General features: G+C 45.8%; 2 protein-coding genes across 4 annotated transcripts in view; one reads left to right on the plus strand and one right to left on the minus strand.

Moving 5' to 3' along the window:
* Window positions 1–12,840, plus strand: part of LCP2 (lymphocyte cytosolic protein 2) — a 39,552-nt gene extending 26,712 nt beyond the window's left edge. For 2 of the 3 annotated variants that reach the window (XM_036313444.1, XM_036313447.1), the window contains 11 exons: window positions 852–877; window positions 994–1,013; window positions 1,102–1,209; window positions 2,503–2,533; window positions 4,622–4,634; window positions 5,330–5,459; window positions 6,842–6,891; window positions 7,835–7,929; window positions 8,767–8,844; window positions 10,299–10,454; window positions 12,101–12,840. In XM_036313444.1, the coding sequence (XP_036169337.1) occupies window positions 852–877; window positions 994–1,013; window positions 1,102–1,209; window positions 2,503–2,533; window positions 4,622–4,634; window positions 5,330–5,459; window positions 6,842–6,891; window positions 7,835–7,929; window positions 8,767–8,844; window positions 10,299–10,454; window positions 12,101–12,223 (830 nt within the window). In that variant the 3' untranslated portion in view covers window positions 12,224–12,840. The remainder of the gene's footprint in view (window positions 1–851; window positions 878–993; window positions 1,014–1,101; window positions 1,210–2,502; window positions 2,534–4,621; window positions 4,635–5,329; window positions 5,460–6,841; window positions 6,892–7,834; window positions 7,930–8,766; window positions 8,845–10,298; window positions 10,455–12,100) is intronic. The other variant, XM_036313445.1, reaches the window with a different exon arrangement.
* Window positions 12,841–14,690: 1,850 nt separating this feature from the next.
* Window positions 14,691–21,470, minus strand: CUNH5orf58 (chromosome unknown C5orf58 homolog). The gene is made up of 3 exons (XM_036313448.1): window positions 21,279–21,470; window positions 20,155–20,248; window positions 14,691–14,905 (listed from the first exon to the last, which is right to left on the minus strand). The coding sequence occupies exons 1-3, from the start codon at window positions 21,285–21,287 to the stop codon at window positions 14,754–14,756; spliced, it is 255 nt and encodes an 84-aa protein (XP_036169341.1). The 5' UTR covers window positions 21,288–21,470; the 3' UTR covers window positions 14,691–14,753.
* Between the last annotated feature and the right edge of the window lie 1,526 nt (window positions 21,471–22,996).

A 22,996-nucleotide genomic window follows, 5' to 3' on the forward strand; every position in this document is an offset into this window, starting at 1 on the left:
TCATATAGTGTCACCTGACTCCTATAGCAAACCTGTGCCCTTTCACCCACACTCCCATTTCACAGGTGAGAAAATCAAGACTCAAAGACCTTAAATAACTTGTTCAAGATCGTGCAGGATTTACTTCTAGACCTGCTTGAATCCAGCTGAGTAATACTTGTATTACATTGAGGATATAGGGCATTTCAGACAGAATAAAGAAGAAAGCGCTGTGAATAACTTTGCAATGCAGAGTTCTCATTCCCTCAGGGAGCCTGAAGGTTATCTGCTCATGAGAAAAGTGAAAGAAAAAGAAAGGAAGAAAGGCCAGCCAACAAAAACCAGCCCGCCAGGAGAATCTTCAGAAACCCTCTTCCCCAAGTTAAAAATCTTCTCAGAAACTAAGTGTAATTAATATTTTATATAATGTCAACGGTACCAAAGGATTAGAGGAAAGTTAACCTCTTCGTGGCAAATGGGTTTATTTCAGACACAAACATAAACGTAGGCTTTATACCAAGAACCTCTTGCCCAATGAAAGAGGGATAAAACCCCAAAAGACACCCAATCCTTTCATCACCCATTACCTAAAATAAACTGTGGGAGAGAAGCACAGAACCCAGAATACTGTTTGTATGTACGCAATGCTGTGCGACCCGGGGCAAGTCACTTAATTTCTCTGAGCCTGAAAAATCAGGTCTAAGGTCTATGGTTCCTCCCAGCTTGAACCCAAGCAGCTCCTTCCCTCCCTCCCTCCCTCCCTCCCTCCCCCCATGAGACTCAGTTTAATTTCATCAAACTAAGTTTTAATGCCTGGTGCTTAGCTGGTAAAGGCCAGAACTCAAGGCCTGTCTGCTGTTTGTCATTTACAGGAAAGAAACCGGTGTTTTCTGACAAGGTGAGCTGCTTTCCTGTTTGTTTGTGTTTGTTTTCATTTTGGTCGTGTCTTGTATCTTGTCTTTATTCTTTGGAAAGTGCTGAGGCCACTCACTCGTCTTCCCTCCTGTCTTGCAGCCCCCGACCCCAGCAGGAAGGTGAGTGCTCTGTTGTGTCTGCGGGAGGGAACTGGTCTGCCTGGGACTCTGGTTTGTGTCTCACACATCCTTTCTCTCAACTCTGCAGGCCTCTCGGGGACCATTTACCCAAGATACCAAAGCCTCCTTTACCCCCGACCGCGGAAAGACACGACAGGAGTAGCCCCCTGCCCGGGAAGAAGCCACCTGTGCCCAAGTAACTGTCCTCTGTTGCTTGAGCTTGTCATTTGCTGCGGATGCCCCCGCCACCTGCCTAGTGGTAGCTTTCCTCAGGGACCCGCATCCTGTCTGCTGCTAGGGCTAAGGGAATACTCGGGCTGCTTAGGCTGGATGCAAAGTCCCAGGGTCCCTTTGAAGAAAATGGCAATCCAGCCAAGAAAGGGTGGGGAGATGCTTAATCGGGGGTGTGGGCGTGACTGCTGTTCATGGAAACCTTGTCCTCAACCAGTCACATTTGCGGCTGCATTTTGCTCCCACCACAGGGCATGGGACCTGGACCTGGCATTGCAGTTTTCCATACAGACAGCAGGAGGAGATAATGGCGGGGGTGGGGGGGGAGGTGTCGGCCGCTGAAAGTGTCTTCCTCATTTTATAACAGCAGAATCCTGAAGTCTGCTCTAACGTTGCTCGCTTTGCTAGAAAGTTCTGGGGGCCTATTTACCAAAGGGTCAGGCCCAGCCTCACCACTTACTGAGGACAAAACCAAAGCTTCCATTTAATTTAATAATAGTTGTAACTCTGACCCTGGCTCGGCCAGTGTGAGGATTCAGTCTGGCCCAGGGCTGGGTACACCCCAAACCTCAGTGATCAGTTAACATTTTAATGGAATGTTTTAAAAGTTCAAAATGAATGGAAAAAATATAATGAACAGAATATCAGAATTTTAAATACAGGGAGACGTGGCAGGTGAAGCTTCCAGCCCTCACCCTGAATGCCTACTATGTGCAATGCCATCCCCTCCCCACTCTGTCGGGAGAGCGGATGCAGGCCCAGGGGCACAGCTGCCGCCAACCTGCGGGACTAGCTGTGCATCCGGGCAAAGCTCCAGAGCAGCCGCGTTTCCAACTGTCTTCCCTTCCCCCAAAGGGTGGGCCCGGGATGGCTGTTTAACCCATCAGCGAAGGAGAATGGGAGCTGCGATGGCTCTCTTTTGCTTGGTACAACATCTATTCAATGACATTTAACAGCTACTAAAGAGTTAGTTTGCTGGCTAAACCCTTTTTCATTTGTAATTCTTTGCTGCAGGAGCTGAACAGAATAAAGGCTTGCCTAGCTCAGTGGGCAACAGGACAGCGCTCAGTCACCAGACTTCCCCCCATGGCCTCTCCCCACTTTTCTGCTGGGTTTTGGGAGTTTTTTTGCTTCCTATTCTGCCACAGCTCAGTGGGCTTGATTTCTCACTATTACGCCAAGTGAAACGATCTATGTTCTGAGGCCGGGTCTTTGAACTTCATGCTCAGTTCTCTTTCTTTGCCCCATTTCATTTCAGGCATGCACGGGCACCAGACAGAAGAGAGAATGTAAGTACACAATGGCATTCGGTGAGCGCCTGGCACAGGGGAAACTAGTGCGGGCTCCGTGCAGGCGGGGGTCCCTCTGTCCTGCCTTCACTGAAGCCCAGTCCCAGAGACAAACCTACACACTGTGGGCTCCAGAGTCCTGTGCCTCTTGGGGCCTCCATCTGTCCCGCCGGCCCGCTGCCAGGCTGCACTGTAGTAGCTCAGGCCCCTCTGAGAGCTCCCGGGGTGGCTGGGTGAATAGCAGCCCCAATTCTCGTGGCAAATAGCAAGGTGGAGGGCAGTGGGTGGGAGGGAGAATGAAGGGAGGGATGGCCGAGAGGCTGGCCTTGCAGCAGAGTTTCTAAGTCCTCTCTTTTCCTTTTAATACCTGCACAACCTGCTAAGGAGGGGAAACAGTATTTATTGAATGCCTACTGTGTGCAAGCTAGCTACAGTTGGTGGACCAGCTGTGTGCCCAGGACTTGCCCACTTTAGCAATGAAAGTCGCATGTCCCAGAATTCCATCAGTTTCAGGCAAGCCAGGAAAGTTGGTCACCCAGTTTTACACACGCTTTGCCTTTACTGACCCCGTGAGGACTCATGGTTTCTCTTATAAGAGGAAACTGAAGCTCAGAGGGGGTGCCATGCTCCTTGCAAGTAGTACAGTGAGTAAGTAGGCAGGAGCTGAGTCCTCTGGTCTGTAAGCCTTCTGCAGGCTATCATACGCCTGCCCTATTCAGGGCTCAGCCCACAAGTGCCTGCTGTTCTGAAGCTCCGTGCTAGATTGGGCGCTTGTTTAGATGAAGTGTTAAGACGTGATGGAGGCAGGCAAACCCACAGCCAACATGCTAAACAGTGTATGATCATGGAATGAGCTACGGAGGTGAAGGGAAGAAAGTGACCCATGGGGGTCGAGGAGCCAGGGGCGACTTCTTAGAGGTGAAATTTGTGGTGGCCATTGAATGTTGGGGAGGGCACAGAGTGAAGTCACCCTAAGAGAAGTGGGCTTGCAGCCCAGCCTCAGGAACGTCCTGAGCAAAGGCGGGTGGGTGGCAGTGCCCAGGGAGCCCAGGAGCTCAAGAAAATGGCAGCTTGGCTGCCGAGCCAGAGGGACAAGAGGAGGGAAGGTTGAAAGTGAGGGTAACATCAGATTCCTGCGGCTCACAATCCCTGGAAGGGTAGCTGCTCTTGTCATGAGAACCTGGGACTTGATATGGTGGCAGCCGTGTTGAAGAGAGCTTTCATTGTGGGGATTCGCGGAGCCCACGCACATCAGCTCTGCAGCCCTGGGTGGGGACTCCCAGTTGGCCACGTGGGATGAGTGATTCTGGCTGTGATCCTTCTTGCCTCATCTCAGTGGTAGACTAGTGACAGCTAACTCTCATGAGCACTCCATATACGTGAGGCACAAGTCATAACTAATGTAATGCTCACAGCACTTTCATCACCAGCATGCTATCCTAACAAAACAAGCCAAGTTGCCAGTGTTGGTCTAGTCAATGGCAACATGCCTCTCCCATCATTTCTCATCTGAGGAGAGAGCAACTCGCCTCCCCCTTGCTGGTTTCACAAGGGCGCCCTGCAGATCAGTGTGCTGAGCGATGCGGGCGCACCTTGTAAGCGCATCATAAATAAGATGCAGTTGCTCTTCACAGGAGTGGCCACTGCACAGCAGAGCCCAAAGGAAGGCTGAGCTTGGGGCTAGACACATGCAGGTTGAATCCAGTTCTGTAACAATTCCCTGGCAAGTTTGGAGTCCCCCCTGAGCAGCTGGTTTCCATGTGTAAATGGGGATGTTAAATCCTTGATGGGTCGCTGAGGAAACTGGATGAAAGATCATGCATGAATCATTGGTGTCATTGCTGTATCTTTGGGCCCTTTTAGGCACCTCAGGGCCTGTTTGATGCTAAGTATATAGGGAGAGGCTCTGGGTGGAGTGTCCTTCGATGCCGGTTTGTATTAAGGAATCATAAACCACTTAACTAGTTCTGTTCCCTACAATATATTCGTTACAGAGTCGCACACTGCTAATGTGAAATAGAGCCATTTATGTGATTGAGGAATCGTCTTGATGATAGACTAATATATATTTTTTCTTCCCTTTACCAGGATGAAGATGATGGTATGTTCATCTTATAACTTATAACTCATCCCTTCATTTTTCTGCTCAGGCATTCAAACGAAATTTTTTAGTACAGAAACACCATAAAGTCAATTACATTTGTTAAATTAGTTTTAAATGGACATATATCATGTGGTATACTGCATGACTGTAATAAAATGGAATTGTTTGGCTGGATTACCAAAGAGAACCATTAAGTTTGTGCGTGTCGGTGCAAATTACTTAATGGTACAGCGAGTTAGAAATGGCATGTATGGTGTGATGGAAACATTTCTATTGTGCCCTCTCGTGCACATGGGTAAAGGATCACTAATTGCAGAAGAATAGGACAGCATACAATCTGGCTTTCATAAAACAGAACAAAACTTGTGAATCATTTCTAAAATGCATATGGTTTCCAATTGATAATTTTCTGCCAACTTGGCATTTCAAAAAAGGGGGAAAAAGTGTATTACAGAGACTGACATAGAATGGCAACATTTTAAAATGCACGCTAAGGTGAAAGGTCACCCAGAAAGTCCTTGGGAGGTGGGGTTCCATCCTACCAACCACTTCCTAATTACATTTCATCTTTCTTGGATGTTTGTATCTCTCTTTGGACTAGTTGCTTCTAATGGGGGAGCAGTTCTGGAATGTTCTATGACACTTGGACCCTGATAATCAGCTTTATTTTTTTCTTCTTTCCCTTCCCACAGTGCATCAAAGACCTTTGCCCCAGCCAACACTGCTCCCCATGAGCTCCAACACTTTCCCTTCAAGATCCAACAAACCATCGCCCAAGTCCTCCCTCCCATCATCACACATGTTCGGAGCATTCTCAGAGAGGTTTGTGCAATGTCCTTAAGATCTAACTTGACGTCTGGGTCCACTGAGACTGAGCTAATGTGAGGTAAGTTAGGAAGGAAGAAATGAGCCAGTATATAGTAGGGTCAGAATATTTTGGGTCTTAAGAACCAAAACCAAGCTAATCACAACGAGCCGCACTTCTTAACCCACCGTGTCCTCTGAGTCTGTGCTCAGGGTGAGAGAGGTATGGAATAGAATGCCTCATGGTCACCCCAAAGAACGGACGCTTTGGCAGGAAATGGGGAACATTTTCACTTTGTGAGTTAAACACACGACCACTCAAGAAACCCAGTTACCTGAGTCCCTGGAGTTCACCCTGCGTCTTGAGTGGAGATGGAGAAAGCCTACCGTGTACTTGGCAGGTGCGAAGGGTCCACTGTGCAGGCTGTCCCCGCAGGGGCGGATCTCAGCAGCAGGGCGGATCTCAGGGCCCGCAATGAGGCTGGCCAGGGGCACGGACAGGAAAAAGACGCCGGTCGTGTCTCCCTCAGCAGGCCCACAGGGTGCCTCCTGGTGTCTCCCTGACCTCCAGCCCTGTGGGCTCGCTCTCTCCTTTAATATCCAAAGGGAGAGGCCCAGCCCCGCTCTAAATACGGGAGAAAACTCAACCATCAGCACGACTCCCACCCCCCTCCCCGCCCCCCGTCAATTTTTTTTATTTTTTTTAATCTTCCTTGGGTGCCTCTTGCTCTGAGTTGCTGCTGCTGCTTCTCACCCTTCCAGCTATGCCTCTTCCTCTGCCACACCTGCCCTTTTCCACACTGTCCGCCCACACGGGCCCCTGCCCTAGCCTTCATTCTCACAAAACACCACTCACGGGAGCTTGCCGAGCAGAGCAGACTTGGACAGAAGGGGGTTGGGCTAATGGGTGGGGGCATGGCCGTGCAGCATGGACAGATGGCATTTAGGGTCCCCAGAATCCCTTACCGTCCGCTGCAGCGCCGCCTGGTCTCTGTTCCTCACCCGCCCACCCTCTCGTTGTCCACTGTGAGGCCCTGGGGGTCCCCTGTTCCCCAACTCCATGCCCATCACTGTATTTTCCTAACCATGACAGGCCCTCTCCCCAGAGGACTCTGCCATTCCCCAAACTCGAAAGCCTCAAAGTGCAGCCAACCATATGAAGTCGCTTTCAAATGCCCGTACTTACAGTTTTCTTGGTTTTGTTTGGCGGCTGGCGAAGCTGGTTAGACTTTGGCCGGTGGTGAGATGCGTGCGCCCCGTTCCGTCTCCGGCCCGGCTCCCTGGTTTCAGGGCGGGGTGGGAAGTACTCACAAAGGAAGGAGCATGACAGCCCGGTCTCCCTCATGCAGCCGCCCACTGGCTCCTCCTCACCCAGCTGACAGTGTGTTCTTTTCCCGCAGCAGCAGCAGCTTCCCGCAGAGCGCCTCCCTGCCGCCAAACTTCTCTCAAGGTTTGTGGTCTGGGACCCGGGGGCCTACTCCAGGCAACACGCCGTCATGCCAGGGTTACCGACCTGTGCCAAAGCTCTTGGCCAAGGTTGTGCTGGTTCCTAAAGGCATCAGCTTCCTCATCCAGCACTGAAGTTGGGTCTGCAGTGCGCCAAGGGCTGCTGGAAACTTACCCCACTCCGGAAGGCGGCCTTGGCCTTTAACCTTCCCCGGTAGAGCTCCCAGGCCCATGTTTTTATCCCGGGCTCGGCGTAGTACTGGGCTTTCTCTGTAGTTTGTTTCCACAATGAATCTACACTTGACTTATACATTGAGAAACATGTTTAAAAGACAGATTAAGAGAACCCAACCCCCAAATTTCAATTCGGTAAGTCTGGGTGAGGCCGTGCCTTTTAAAAATATATATATTTTTATTGATTCAGAGAGAAAGAGAGAGGGAGAGAGAGATAGAAACATCAATGATGAGAATCACCTATCGGCTGCCTCCTGCACACCCCCTACTGCAACCGGGCATGTGCCCTTGACTGGAATGGAACCCGGAAGCCTTTGGTCTGCAGGCTGACGCTAGCCACTAAGCAAAACCAGCCAGGGCGAGGCCTTGCCTTTTAAAGAATATCTCCTCCAGGTGTTCAAAGAGAGTGAGCAGCAGGGAGCAAACTCTGGTTCTAAAAGCTAGCAGTATTCTCAAGGTAATTTCATCTTGTCTCAGGCAACTGACATTTCTCTTTGTGAACACGAGAGAACATAATTATCTTCATTCCTGCCTCGTCACCACGTGGTGGTTTTGAACAGGTGGAAATTATTGTTGAACTAGGCTTCCTGAAATGCTAGTTGCTGGAAACAACTGCAAGAGCAATTGGGGGGGGGGGGGGCGGGAGTATGTGTTATGACAGAAGTGAAAAAGGGTTTACAGTAAATTAACTTCCAAATGTTGTACTTTTGAAGGTTCCGGCAACAGACCACCGCTCAGGTCAGAAGGCAGGAACTTTTCCTTGCCGGTTCCAACCAAACCCCGGCCACCATCCCCTGGGGAAGAAGAGGTAAAGATACACATATGTTTTCATTGCATTTTCATTTTCCCCCAGGAAATGAATCACCGTAAACTCCCACTGAACATTCTTTTGTACTTTTATCTTCTTGACCTTAATTTTATATGTATATATTATTGATTTCAGAGAGGAAGGGAGAGGGAGGAGAGATGGAAATATCAATGATGAGAGAATCATTGATCGGCTGCCTTCTGCATGCCCCACACTGGGCATCGGGCTCGCAACCCAGACATGTGCCCTGACCAGCCATCGAACCCGGACTTCCTGGTTCATAGGTCCATGCTTAACCACTGAGCCATGCCACGGCTGGGCATGGCCTTAATTTGTTTTTAAGTGAAAATAATTAAAAGGGAGGATCCAGGTGAAAAATATATTCTTTTTCCTTGTGTTCTTAAAGACTTTTCCAATGGCAAATGTGTTTTGCATTTAACAGTGAGTACCATGATCCTATTTTTCATCTGTTTTCTAGTTTATGACCTTGAGTAAGTCCCTTAAATGCTTGTTAATTCAGTTTTTTCATTAAGTCCATTATTCTATTAGACTGAAGAAATTATTATATCTATATTTTCCTCATTAAAGATTCCATTATATAAGGAATACTTATTCGCAGATACCTTTGAAACAGCGTCATGATAAAAAGCAGTTTGCAGGAAATACCTTCTATTTAGCCTTACCTGAATGATTCTTTATTAAATTAAGAAAACAAACGTTTCCAACCTCATGGCATGGAGGTGGCGATTTATGAAAATGATTACTTGGAGGCCTTTCTTTTTACTTACTTATGTAACTGCACAATTTATTCTGTATTTTAAAAATTTACCTTTTCAGAATTCATTAAGTGAAGAGTGGTACGTTTCTTATATTACCCGACCGGAGGCAGAAGCTGCTCTTAGAAGGATAAACCAGGTACTGTGCTAAAGTTTATTTTTAAGTGGTTATAAACATTAACGGCAGGAGGAGAAGGGGACTGGCTTTTACTGAGTACCAGTTACGGGCTAGGGATTCTGCTAGGTCCACGCTGTTACACCGGGGAGACCTATTAGTACTGGCTTCACACCTCCCAGCAGCCGCCACAGTGATTCCTAGGACCCCGGGAAAAATCTAAATTAAGGCCACACTGGGCTGGCAGAATCTCAGATTTTATCATCAAAAAGGCCCAACTTGTCATAGGAATCATACAGTGTCCAAAGAAGACTCTCCCCCAAAGTTCCAGCGTCTTACTGGCCAAGTCCTCCTCTTCATGTCAGTGGCCATTCGCACGGATGGGAAGAGATTACATCCAGGCGGACAGTGGGTCGCAGCCAGGCCCTTCCCTCTGGAAATGCCTTGCTGCCCTTTAATGTTATCGGGTCTTAGCCAGATGTCTTGTCGTCGGTGCTGAACCTTAACCTTAAATCTGCACGTATCAGAGAGGAGAAAGCGAAGACCCTGCATCTTTCACATCTCGAGTCCACAACAGGGGTTCTCAACCTTACTTGCACCTGCAAATCGCCTGGGGGAGCTTTTCTAAACTCCTGCTTCCTGGGTCTCCCCTGGAGAGGTTCTGACTGAATCAGGGCGCTGTGGGTGCACGGGGTCTTCAAAGCTCTCCAGGTGAATCTATAGTGAAGCCAACCCTCTACATCACTGGTCCAAGGGTATATTTTTTCAACAGAGATGTTCTGACTGAAATTTACTCATTAACTTGCAATGAAAAGCACAGGGGAAAGCCATTAATGCAGATTGATGGCTCTATAAAGCCATCCTGGCTCAATACACGAAGAGAAAATAGCTTAAGTGAGTTCTTACTAATTAATTCTAATTTAATATCATTATCTTTACAGTATTAATATTAGATAGCAATAATTTATAGAATAAAAATTTAAAGTACAGGACGAATCACAACACTATTTTAGAAAATATCAGAAAAAAATATATAAGCACAAAGACAGCCCACATTCAGTTTTGTTCAGGGCCGAACACTCCACCTGGAGGTCAGGAGGTTTAAAAAAGTGCGGGAATTTCAAGGCGTTTGGGTGTTTCCTGACTTTGGCTGAGGGAAGAAGGGCAAGGACATGAATTAGCTCCCAGGAGTAGGGAGCTGTCTCCTTAGCTGACCAGGTCCTTACGTCGCCTGGCCCTGGGCCCACTCACCCGCCAGTGTGTTTCATTACCGAGAAGGGCACGCCTTTCGTCAGGCTGCAGAGGTTGACTTAGACCTTTCTCTCCTGCCTCCTTCCCCATAACCATTCCTGGGATTTTAGCAGTTTGGGACCTGAATGTTCACCGGCTTGGCTTGTAACCCACAGTTTTCCAGATCCCTAGAGACTGGCCCACTGTTGACTTACTGTTCCCATCCCCACACGAATGTTTCCTTTTAGGATGGCACTTTCCTGGTTAGAGACAGCTCGAAGAAAACACCAAGCAATCCGTACGTCCTCATGGTGTTATACAAAGACAAGGTCTACAACGTCCAGATCCGTTACGTGGAGGAAAGCCACGTTTACATGCTGGGAACTGGGCTCCGAGGGAAGGAGGTAAGGACCTCAGTTGCAAAATGTTCCCCAGTTCTCTTGTTCTGCTTCCCTGCATACCTACCGAGCGGAACTTCACTGTAACATTCTTTGCAGGTCCATTCTGTATGGCAGCTTAAGTTAAATCATGTTCGTGAAACCCTTCATTTACTGAAAGGCAATAAAACAAAATATTAACAGTAGCCACACCTCTACCACAGGAATCTTTCTTTTACCTTTTATTCCAAATAATCTAACGTCACATGTGCAACTTTTGAAATCAGAAAATATATGTAAACATTTACATTTTTCAAAAGAGCTCCAGTTGGATGGTGTCAAAGGCAAGTCCCTTCTCAGTCATCTTTGCCACATCATTTCAATGTAAGATTGCAGGGTGTTTATAAGGCTGTATTTTAAATCAACAAATGGAAGAATAGAATGTTTGTTGTGATTATTTAGATACTTGGTTCATTTCCTACTAAACTGGAGGTGTGGCCAATGAAGGTGGCCAAATTGCCAAAGACATCTTCCTCTGTTCAGCCGAGGTTTATACCAGTCATTTTGGGTGGTAATCCGGTTATGAGGAAAGCCTTTCAGGGCTGCTTTTTGCAAAGGAAACTAACAGCTAAATTTACTGCCCCAAGCGTGTTCTTTAAGTTCAAAGTTCCAGGAGGGAGGATCAGCCGGACCAAACATTCCCAGACTGAGAAACAGCCCACCAGAACTTCTATTTCACTCCAAATGTGTTTCAGTTACGATCATGTAAATGAGCAGGAAAAAAGCCCCCACATGATTTTGGTCAAGTGCTTGAATCACAGCTGCCGCAAGGGAGCTGCTTAGCAGGGTGGTCTTAGAGGAAGTGCACGGTCCTGTCGGGATACCTAGGTGACTTCTGGCCCACCTAAAAGGGTGGATGGGGTTTTCCCAGTCTGGCCCTCGGGGAGAGGTGATCCAGGCACTGAATGCAGACTCGGCTACAGAGCCCTGGTGAGTGCGGGGTGGCAGTGGGCAGGCAGCAGAGAGATCGTGAAGGAACTATTATGCCATGTTGCAGATGTCCCCTCCAGACAGCAGGGACAGTGGCCTCCTGATTCCTACACCTCCTCACATATTAATGACCGAGATATGGGATTCAGAAACCAAAATCAAAAACACCGAGAGGCAAAGGCCAAGGTATCATAATTAGGCCCCTCTATATATGACCCCCTGTCCGAAGTTAAAAAAAAATTAGTCGCCCTGGCTGGTTTGGCTCAGTGGATAGAGCGTCGGCCTGCGGACTGAAGGTTTGATTCCGGTCAAGGGCATGTACCTTGGTTGCGGGCACATCCCCAGTAGGGGGCGTGCAGGAGGCAGCTGATCGATGTTTCTAACTCTCCCTCTTCCTTCCTCTCTGTAAAAAATCAATAAAATATATTTTTAAAAAATTAGTCATACACACACACACACACACACACACACACACACACACACATATATATATAGTCTTTTATCCATAGTATATTGGATGTTGGTGACAGCAGAAATCATTAAAACATTTGTCAAATTTTACATTAAAAAAATAAAAATCCTCCTAACTTCAAGAGGTAAGGTATTATGCAGATTAAAAAACGGAGGGTGCAATTCATGCTACCTGCTCCAGGGTTGATTTATCTCCGTTTTGAATCTTTCAGGACTTTCAGTCTGTGTCAGCTATTATCGACTACTTCCGGAAAATGCCGCTCCTGCTCATCGATGGGAAGAACCGAGGCTCCAGATACCAGTGCACGTTGACCCATTCGGCAGGTTGCCCGTAGCACGTTAGCCGAGCAGGCGAACCTTCCCTGACTGTTGCCAGTGCAGATCAGCCAACCTGGGTGGCTGCACAAACACTTAGGACTGAATCGAACCCCTCAGCATGAACACGAGGGTCTGGTCCTTTCGCTTAACAAAGGTTTGAAATGAAGACTGTCACGTGTCCCATAATTTATTTATTCTTCTTCAGTGTTTGTGAAGTGCATGAGTGATAATGTGCACACTGGCACTGTAGTCGTGCACTGTAATGATTTGTGCAAATAATGTGCATTTTTGATACCCGTTTCAAAGTACAGTAGTTTCCACAGCTACAAAAATAACTTGGGGCAAGTTTCAAAACATTTAAACAATAATAGCTTTTGTTATCACATAAAACTGATTTTTTGATAGCCAAACCTTGTCCATCAATGGCAATCATGAGTTTTTATATGTATACTATAGTAATTTGAAAATTACTAAAATTAACTTTCTTAGCAGCAATAATTTAAAAGGCTTCAAAAATATTTCATCCTTTCTTGGTGTTTTTTTGTTGGGGGGATTTTTGTATACTTTTTTATGAAAAGATAAATGCATGTTGGAGTAACTTCCTGGAATTAAAATTAATTTGCCTTTTGCTTTACTTTCGGGTTCCTAAAACAACTTTATTGACTTTACTGTTTGGTCTGTACTATTATATTTTTGTTTTGAAGCAAACTTAAGCTATAAATAAAAAAAAAACCCCATTTTAAATCAAATACACTTGGATTTAAGTACAAAGAAGCATGTATTGGGTCATGTGACTTGGAAGTCCATGGTAGGAGTAGATGTCAAGGATTTGGTGGTAGATTTTACCAGTCTTCCTGGGAAGATGAAAAAGCAATGAACCTACACAGAAAAATATCTGGCCAGGTAACCTTTCTTACACCTCTTTTTATCCCCCTGACAACTGTCATAAAGACCTTTTCCTCATCCTTCTCATAAGAGCTTCATAAATCCTGCAAAGCAATGCAGGTCTTTCCTTTGCTAACATCTCACTTAACAAGCAGTAGGCATTTGCAAAACAAAAACCTGGCATTCAGTGATTCTTCAAGTTTTCCCTTTTGGGCCCTTGGTTATTCTTCCACAACTTTTACTAAGAAAAATTGTTTGCTTCTCTGCTTAATCTACACTTTTTCTGAGTGGCAAAGAATATCTTGCAACTTCATTTCATGAGCTAATAGAACATGGAAGGGATCAAGAGTGTCACCGGGTTAAAACTGACAATTTGGTATGATGAGTGTGTGGATACTTTTAACCCACGATGATAAAAATGTTTCACAAAACATCATCCTTACAAGCCGAAGTTCTCAATTTAGGGTCCAGAACTAGGAGTTCTAAAGCTGAAAAAACCTGCACTACTTACATGTTTATTCAATAGGATATTCAACAAGCATTCATTCAGTGCCTGTTCTGTTAAATACTGAGCTTGGTGCTGGGTAGTGAGTCTAGCAACCATTGTAAGTTCTATTATGCAGTGAGCTGACTTTGTATCTTGCTTCATAGTATTCTGTCCTTTATATTAAAAAATATCTAAAATGAAGGACATGGTAGATTTCAAAGCAACTATTTGGTAGTGAATCATGTTATATGGCAAACCAAAGCCTATTATTTTACATCTCCTTGGGTGGAAAGGGACAAAAATTAGGAAGTTTAGGGTAAAGATATGGTAAGGCTACAAGCTATCCATGGCCATGACTGAAATCAGTGGTGAGTACCTGATGTTTTCATGACTAGCATTCTTCCTCCCCTTCTTCAGGCAACAGCAACTCCATTGTTCTGGTAGGGCCTCTCCGCCTCTGACCACAGACCTGGCGTATGGCCCAGCCTCACCAATCACAGTTGCTTAGGACCCTGCTCAGGAATAAGGATCTTAACCAAAGCTGGCATCCTTCCCTGGGATGCTAAACACAGAGGCTGAATTAGAGGGTCTCTCTCCTGTAGGGATCTGCACACCTGGAGTGGTCTGCACACCTGCAGTTGTCTGCTGCCATGCCTCTACCCTCCTTTGGTCTTGTGGAGGAAACCAGTCCATAACAGGAGAGGCTGAGACCACTGCACAGAAACAGAACCAGGACAGAGCCATCTGGTCCATTAGCGGAGTCCTTGACATCTACTCCCACCATGGATTTCCAAGTCACGTGATCGAATACATGCTTCAGTTAGCTGGAGTTGTTTTGGGCACCTGTTGCCAGGAGACATCTTATTAACATAAACGCATACCATCCATTTATAATTTAGTGACTCTCCTTCAGCCTGAGCCAAATTCAAGCAGAATGTAAATGATAAGCAGTGTCACATGGCCAATTTCCTATGTCATACCCTTGCCATTAGTGAAATAAATTAGCCATTCTTTGAAATATTAAAACAATAATACAACAGCCTTCAGGAACATAAAATGATTATTTATAACTCAGTATATTTTTTTATATTAAATATATTAGTAAACTCAGTTCTCCAAGGTACTTGTTAATTCAACAATACATAGTTATAAATTCACGACAGATAAGTAAAAAATTAGGAAGAAAAACGGTTAGAAGTAAGGGATACATCTGACAGTTTAAACTCTTCAAAGAGGGGCTTGTTGCTTTCTGTTTCCTTGGAGTCATCTGTCTTCACAGGGTGATTAAAATGTAGAGTAAGGTCACAGAGCAGTAACTGGGAGTGCTCTGTGTAAAACAGTAACAAAAGGGATCATATTGTAGCATATATGTCCCTAGACAACTATTGTTGCTTTCAGTAGCTATTGCTTAATTCTTAATTTAGTTTTCTTTTAAGTGATTATTGATCAAACTACACATTAGGTGTGCTTACTGTAACTTCAAGTCAAATTTCTGTACTATAAAATAAGCATGACAAAAATTTACTAGAAGGGTTCTTCAGCCCAACTTGTCAGCTATCTTACTAAACTGCAAATTGATTTATGCAAATTTTATTTACACTTTTTAAACGTCACTTTTGTGTGTTCTATATGCACATAGTATAAACAATCTAACAAGTCTATGAGGCATGTTACAAAACTAGCAGTTTTCACCTCCCAAAAGCAACCACTTCTAACTTTGGAGCTCATTTTGTTTTTATTGCTTTTGTTGTTTTGTGGCTGTGGAGTTTTTATCTTTTTTTTTTTTTTGAGGTGGGGGCTGGAATTACTTCTATATTTTTAAAAAACATGCATATTTTATATTTTCAAATTTAAGTATTACCTATCTGCTTCTGATTACAGAAGATTAAGATATAATACTTTTTACTCGTGCCCATCCCCAATATACTTGAGTACAATTTTTGCTAGCTTAGTATTTAATGCTTATAGTTTTTAATTATATAAGTACTAGAGGCCCAGTGCATGAAAATTCATGCACTGGAGGGGGGGGGGGTCCCTCAGCCCAGCCTGCGCCCTCTTGCAGTCCAGGAGCCCTCAGGGGATGTCTGACTGACAGCTCTCTGCGGGAGGCTACAGGTGGGCAGAGGGATGGTGCTGGCTAGAGAGTGGCCGGCCCTGCCCCCCATCACCCCACTGCTGCAGCTGCCATGGGCCTCCCTCTGCAGAAGGCGACCTGGTGGGCTGATCATGGGACCGCCCCCCCATCCTCCTCCACCACTGCTGGTTGCCCCCTCCCCCCCCCCACTGCCGTCCCCTCCCTCTGCCGGCTGGCACACAATTTGGCTGGCCTGGCGCCGCCTGCCCAGCTGGCCCTGCCCGCCCCCCCCCCCCCATCATTCTGCAGTTCAGTTGATTTGCATATTATGCTTTTATTATACAGGATTCTTCACAGCTGAGTCTTGTAATATGACATTTCCCTTCCTTTAAGCTACCACCCAGCCACAGTTAATTTCTTTTTTCGTTGCTTAATTATCATGAACATATCTCAAATTCCCCCAAGTTGGGTAAATCTCCTCTCCCAGTACAGTCAAGCACGTAACTACTCTACAGTTGAAAGTCTCTCCTCTCCAGAGCCTTCTGCCTGCTCTAGCCTGGACCGATGCCCTCCAGGACCAGAGCTCCAGAATGGGAGCCCCCTTCGCCATTATCCTAGGGACTCTTTCCCCATCCCGCATGTGGAGCATCCTTTTTCCAGAATCTCATGTCTTTCTCTTTTTGGTCTGGCTCCTTGTTTGGTGAAATACAACCTTGGTAACTTCTGTATGTCTGAAAAGTTCTCTATCTACACCAATGCTTAATGGAGTCACTGAATATAAAAATCTAGGTTGGAAATCATGTTTCTTCAGATTTCTATGGGCACTGCTGCATTTTCCTCCAGCTCCCAGTGTCACTATTAAGAACCGTCAAGCTTCTCGTTTCTCTTCAGAAGCTTCGAGCATCTTTTGTTCTCCGGGTTCTGAAGCCTCACAGCGCTGCATTTTGGTGTGCATTGATTTTCATCCATTGTGTTGGGCTGTTTCATTGTAAAAACTCATACCCTTCAACTCTGGAAGAGTTCCTCAGACTATTTCTTTAATGAATTTCTCCTCATCCATTGTCTATGTTCTAACACCCCTATTTACTGGATATTGGACTTCATTTTGCCTGGTTTGTCATTTCCCCCCTAAAACTTTCTTTCTTCTTTTTTTTTTCCTTTATATTCTAAGGTATTTTCTTCATTTTTATCTTTAACCCTCTACAGATCTATTTCTATGATCACATTTTTAATTTCCAAGAGATCCCTTCTGTTCTCTAAATATTTTTTGTAGTTTCATGTTCCTTTTCATAGACATAGCATCTCCTCTGTGGATATTATAGTTTCTCGGAGTTCTCATTTCCCTTCATAATTTGGTTTTCTTCCTCCTTGATTGAACCTATTTATTGGTTCTGTCTCTGCTTTTCATAGTAGATGCTTTCCTCCAATGTCCGTGCCACAGCTGTTTGCTCATATTTGAGACCATGGCACTATAAAGACAACAGAAGCTCTTTGCCGTGGTAGGCGGTATTTTGGGCTGGTCTGACTGGGTGGTTTGTGGGGAAACCTGCGCTATCAGTATTTTTAGGTCTTTTCTCTTAGGCTGGTCATATTCCTGAAAGAAAAATCTGCTTGAGGGTATAAATCAGGCTTCTGATGTTTTATAGGCAAGTGGGAAGAGAAAGCTAGAGGTCAATTTGGTCCTAATACCCTCATTTTTAGTACAGTACTCTCCCCCTCGGCTTGTGACCAGTGGCTGCAGGCCAGGGATCCCTGGTTTTACCCTCTCATGGAATAAACCTTGTGTCTCTGTCACAGAGAAACAGCTGCCCAGTTCCGTAGAGGAGAAAGAGACCTTAGGGGCTATGACTTCTTAAACATTTAACCAGTCCTCCTGTTCTTAGCTCCACCTCCCCCGCTACTTCCAGAGGATTCTGGCACAACTGTGTGTTGAGTCTTTGGGCTATTTCTTTGCTTTTTACCCAGCCAGTTCATAGTTTAGATTTCTGGGCTTTAGGGTTTAAACGTCTCTGTTTGTTTCCATTTGCTTTCTATTTTGTAGGTAACACTTTTTGAGAGCTCTTTGTCTTATGAATTTTTGCCTGTTTGACATCACTTTAATTCTCAGATCTACCAATGATTAGATATCTGTCCCCGGGAAAGTTAGTTAATGTCTCCATGTCTGTTTCTGTACCTACAGTATTTCCTATCACACAGGGTTGTTATGACAACTGAGTCCACTTATTTAAAGCTCTTAGAAGGATATGTGGATTATGGTAAATGTTATGATTATTTATTGACATTATTATTTTGGGAGAGAGTGGGGTAAACAGAGTGTTCATTTAATCTTCAATGTTTACCAGAAGTCTACCACCCTACACGTCTACAAAAGCCCCTTGTACCCTAACTGCCTGACCTACCCCACAACTTTTCAGGACATGTATAGCATATTTATTATTTCTAATTTACTTCATGAAAGGATTGTCTAGAAGAGTTAGATAATTTAGTTTGGGAGGAGTTTTTTAAAAGTGCAAGCACCCAGAACCAATTATTCATTAAGTAAACATTTTCCAAGAGCCCATTATATCAAGGCACTGTTAACTGCTAGGAATACCTTTAAAAAGCTTCCAGTTGAGCAGGGACAGGGAAAGGAAGTAAACATGCAATTACAACACAGCGTGATAGATGGTATGAAAAGGTAGAAGAGGTAACACGCTGGCTTAAAGGAAGTTTTCCAACCTAAGTAGCCTTGACTAACACAGTTTAATAAGTAGCAGTTAACCTGGTGGAGTGGAGGTGTGTGTGTGTGTGTGGGGGGGGGGGGGGCAGCAGTGGGCATTTCAGAAGGAGATGCATGTGTTAAAACACAGATACCAAAAAAAGCAACTGTGTAGAGATGCACACAGGTCAGCATGGTAGGAGCGCAGCACATGCAGGGGAGAGATAATGAGATGAGAGATTGGATGGGCTGGGGCCTGGTCTCAAGAGGTCTTCTAGTCCATTCGAGGAGGACAGCAGTGAACCAATGGGAGTTTTCAGCATATTTACATGTTAGGAGATAATCCTTGCTGTAAGTTGAGATTGGTTTTAGAGATGAATTAAGCAAAGCTAACCAGATTTCTTTACATCGGACTCCTCGGTGCCTTTGCTAATGTGTACTGTACATTTGTGAGAGAAATACAGAGCATATGCACTTCCCAAACTTAAGTCCCAGAAGGATGTGGAATCCAGTGTTACTGCACCCATCTATTAACATCTCTAGGACAGCAGGGTTCACAGAGAGAAGTCTGGGAAATGCTGCTCTGGGAGGAACGGGCAGAAATAGCCTAACAGCACTGACTATCTGGTCCTAACTAACAGCCACCTGCCTCTTCTTGGTGGCACTGTGCCTCCAGGTGTGGTGGTCCTCTCCTCCTCAGCTTCAGCAGTAAGTTCTGACTGGTCCTCACTGGTCTTGGCAGTCCCCTTCCCCTTGGCAGCAGCTGCTGCAGACAGTTGCCTTTGATGCATATCTGGTCAATGACAGGAAAGGGGAAGTGTGCTGGAGGGGTCAGGGAAAGGCTTACATAAAGAGAAGAGGTAGAGGCAGTGTCTGGCCAAGCCTGCAGGTACTGACCACGAGGACCGACGAACAGAGTGAATATAACAGAGAAAAAACAGAGAAAGAACCCAGTGTCTGATGAAGTTTTTAAAACTCGGAAGCAGCTGTAGGCGGCCCACCTTGGATCTTCTGGCTATTTTCCTTACTTATAAGCATGTTAAGTCAGTATTTTTTGACATGTAGCTGAAGACCTATAACTGACACAAAGGCTATCTCCAAATACCCAAGAGTTGTCAAAAGAACTACATAATCAATGCAGTTTTCGTGGTCAGAAGTAGGACCCGCAGGTGAAAGAATGGGGAAGAGATTGAGCTAGTCCGTAAGGAGCAGCTATCCTAAAATGGAACAGGGTGACTGGAGGGAATGTTTGGTCAGGGACAGATTGCCCCTAGAAATGTTCAATCATGGGAAGTTCACATGCCGGGGGAAAACAGAGTATGTCTGTGAGGTGAGGGCCCAAACACTGCCCCGTGAGGTCTAATCCAACTCTGTGAGTCTGTTTAAAATGAAGAGCCCTTAACTCACAGCATCAAACAAACTTCTAATTTTTAATTGGTAAGGAACCTTAGGGGCTTAGTAAGGATTAATGGATAAAGACACTGAATTTTGTAGAATGTGACATTGTCATGTAATAGTTTGTTGAAAGGAAGAAAGGGCAGTAATTTAGAGAGGTTAGACAATATCATAAGCTTGTTAGTGTCAAGGATGGGAATTCAAATTGGCTAACTCCTAGATCAATGCTTAAACATAATTCATCTTTAGAGATCTAGTTCATATTACAATGTAAGCATTTCTTAAGAAACAGAAAAGTCCTAAATAGTGGGCAAAATTCGCTAACACCTCAGCAGAAGCAAAAATGGCTCTACTATTTATTTTACAACAATGACATGCAAACATTTTAGTTTAGTGATTCCATACTTACCTTTCATTTTCTTCAATTCCAAAGAAATTGTATTAATATTTTTAATTATGGCTTTCACATTTAGCCTATGGTCAGAAACATCACTGTTCAACATCTGATTTTAAAAGAGAAACAAAAACAATGTAAAATCAGAAACATTTATGTGTTATTAAAATACTTAAATTTTCAATACTTCTAAAAGGAAAACCTATTATTTCAGAACAAACAATTGTGAAGTAGTAGTCTTTATAAATAAAATTCTAACATAAAAAGGTATCAACTTATTATGTTAATACTAGACATCTGGTGGCCTGCACCCACTCGAAATCTGGGACCCCTAGGGGGACATCCCTCTTGCATTCCAGGACTGCTGGCTCCTAAATGCTCACCTGCCTGCCTGATCACCACTAACCGCTTGCCTGCCTGCCAGATCGCCCTTAACCCCTCTGCCTGCCTGCCTGATCACCCTTAACCCCTCTGCCTGCCTGCCTGATCACCCCTAACCCCTCTGCCTGCCTGATCGCCCCTAACCGCCTCTGCCTCAGCCCCCGCCACTGCGGCTTCATCTGGAAGGACGTCCAGAATGACATCCAGAAGATCGTTTGGCTGTCCAGTCTAATTAGCATATTACCCTTTTATTATTGTAGATTTTCTCAACTCAAAACACCTCCAACTGGAAATCTTAGGACGAAGTTTCTTCTTTAATCAAACCACTTCCACAAGATGGGGCCTTTATAGGGGAGATGCAGACACCCCCTTCTCAGCAAGCCTCCGCACTCAAACTCCCTGACACCTGAGCAATCATTGTTTACACGGAAGTCACTGTCTTTTTCTAACTTATTCTTTTTTTTCTTTTCTAACTTATTCTTGAGTGACAGGGTTCCCATAAATTTTTTTTTAAAGAGATAGTAAAATTCAAAATAAGATTCAATTATAACTCATTGACTAAGAGGATAGCAAAATGATCACTTCTATTTTAGCGAAGGAAATTAGGGCAACCTAATTCCACCTCTGAATTTTGGTTGAGAGAAATCCGTAAATCAACATGTTACTCTGTTATACTAGTACTAGTGTATACAGCACATATATTTAAACAATTGTGTCAGAAACAAATACGTTGGTGGGTCACTGGAAACCAAACTAACCTGAGCCATTCAAACCTCTCAAAACGACTTGAAAAATAAGCAGCAGTCAGCACACCCCACTCCAGCAATGTGCAAGGGGGGCGCTTAGAGGCCCTTCCGGGGTTTGTCCAAAATAATGAAAACAATTCTTTCCTTGGCCCCACCTCTCCCTGAGTCAGAGGGGCTGATCCGATTCCTCACTCTCACTGCAGAGCCCACTGCAAAGGAAGTGACACGTTCGTTTTCAGGACAATGAATAAAACACACTGGCATCCACCCACAAGCCCCTGGGCGCTGAGCGGGAATGGCAGCTGTATCCTGGGTATGGCAAACCGAAGGATAACTTTAAAAATGAGGAATGAAAGTAAATTTAAAAAAAAAAAAAAAGCCAAAAAGAACAAGAAGTAAGTAGAAACTAGATGGATAGTGAAACGCCCAAGAAAGTTGACCCTCCTGCTCAGGGTCTGGTTGCCGAGGGCTCTAAGCCCCATGGGTGGGTGGGTGGGTGGGTGGGGTGAGCAGGCAGAGCTGCGGCAAGACCCCACTCCACGGGACAGAGGCTGGCCAGGCCATTCCTCAGACAGGGCAGGTGGGCAGTCTCCCCAGGACACGGGAGGTGGAGGCCGGGCTGGGGCGGAGGGAGCGTGCCCCGAGGCCCAGACACCTGCACTTGGGCACCGACGGCACCGACTCCGGAGCCGGAGGCAGACACACCCAGGCCCGCACCGCCTTCTAACCACCACGCCCTCCTCCTCCGCCCAGTTCACACCCGCGAGGAGCCCCGGGCTTTGGGGGGCCGTCCAACCGCTCCCGGGGGGTCGGGGGTCTGAAAACGGAGCCCTAGCAAACCGGTGGGGACAACAGGGACCACGTGAACCACCCTCATGTGACCCTGCGACGACCCTGGCCCTGCTGGACTGGCCCGCCAACCACCCCGCCCCCCGCAGCCCCCCACCAGGGGCTCCGGCCGCGATGCCCACTAGCTCCGGCACTGAAGACGGACCCCCGTAGCCTGGACATTGCAACAGTCTCCACCCCCCGGCCCCCGGCCCCAAACCGGATTAGGATGACCTAAACCCAGGAACCCTGGCCTGCCCGCAACTGGTCGCAACTCACTACCCACCAGGCCCAGGGTCACTGCAGTTCCTACCCCAGGGAGGGGTGGGGCGAGCGGCCCTGAAAGGGAGAGGGCTTCCTGATTGGCCAGCTTCTCTGCCTGATGCATTCTGGGGGTTGTAGTCCCAGGCAAGGCCCCTATGGGGACAGTTCTAGAGGCCAGGCTGAAAGTGGCCTGCGCTGTGGTGCAAGCAGAAAGGGCGGGCAGGAAGGGGCTGACCTCCCCTCCCTTGTATGTGCCCTGCACTGTGCTAGGTGCTTTACAGGCCTCGTCTGCATTTAATATTCACAGCATAGGAGGGTGGTTAAGGCCATACTCTGGACTGAAAGTGTTGGGGTTTGAATCCTGCTCCATCACTTGATAAAGAGGCTGGGAAGCGCTTTAATCATTCAGGGTCCAAATGTCCTCATCTCTCATATGCAGATAGTAACTGCCTTCTAGTGGTCTTTTGAGGGTTAAGAGAGAGAATGCATCAACGGGGCTTGGCAGATGATGTGCCCAATAAATGTGAGCTATTGTCATTCCTATAAATTTTTATGGATGAGGAAAGAGCACAGATGAGCTGAGAGATGTTCACTGGTTTCTTGCCAAATAATGACGTTGGGATTCCAGCCATCTTTGC

The sequence above is a fragment of the Myotis myotis genome, unplaced genomic scaffold (assembly GCF_014108235.1).
Source record: "Myotis myotis isolate mMyoMyo1 unplaced genomic scaffold, mMyoMyo1.p scaffold_m19_p_6, whole genome shotgun sequence".
NCBI lineage: Eukaryota > Metazoa > Chordata > Mammalia > Chiroptera > Vespertilionidae > Myotis > Myotis myotis.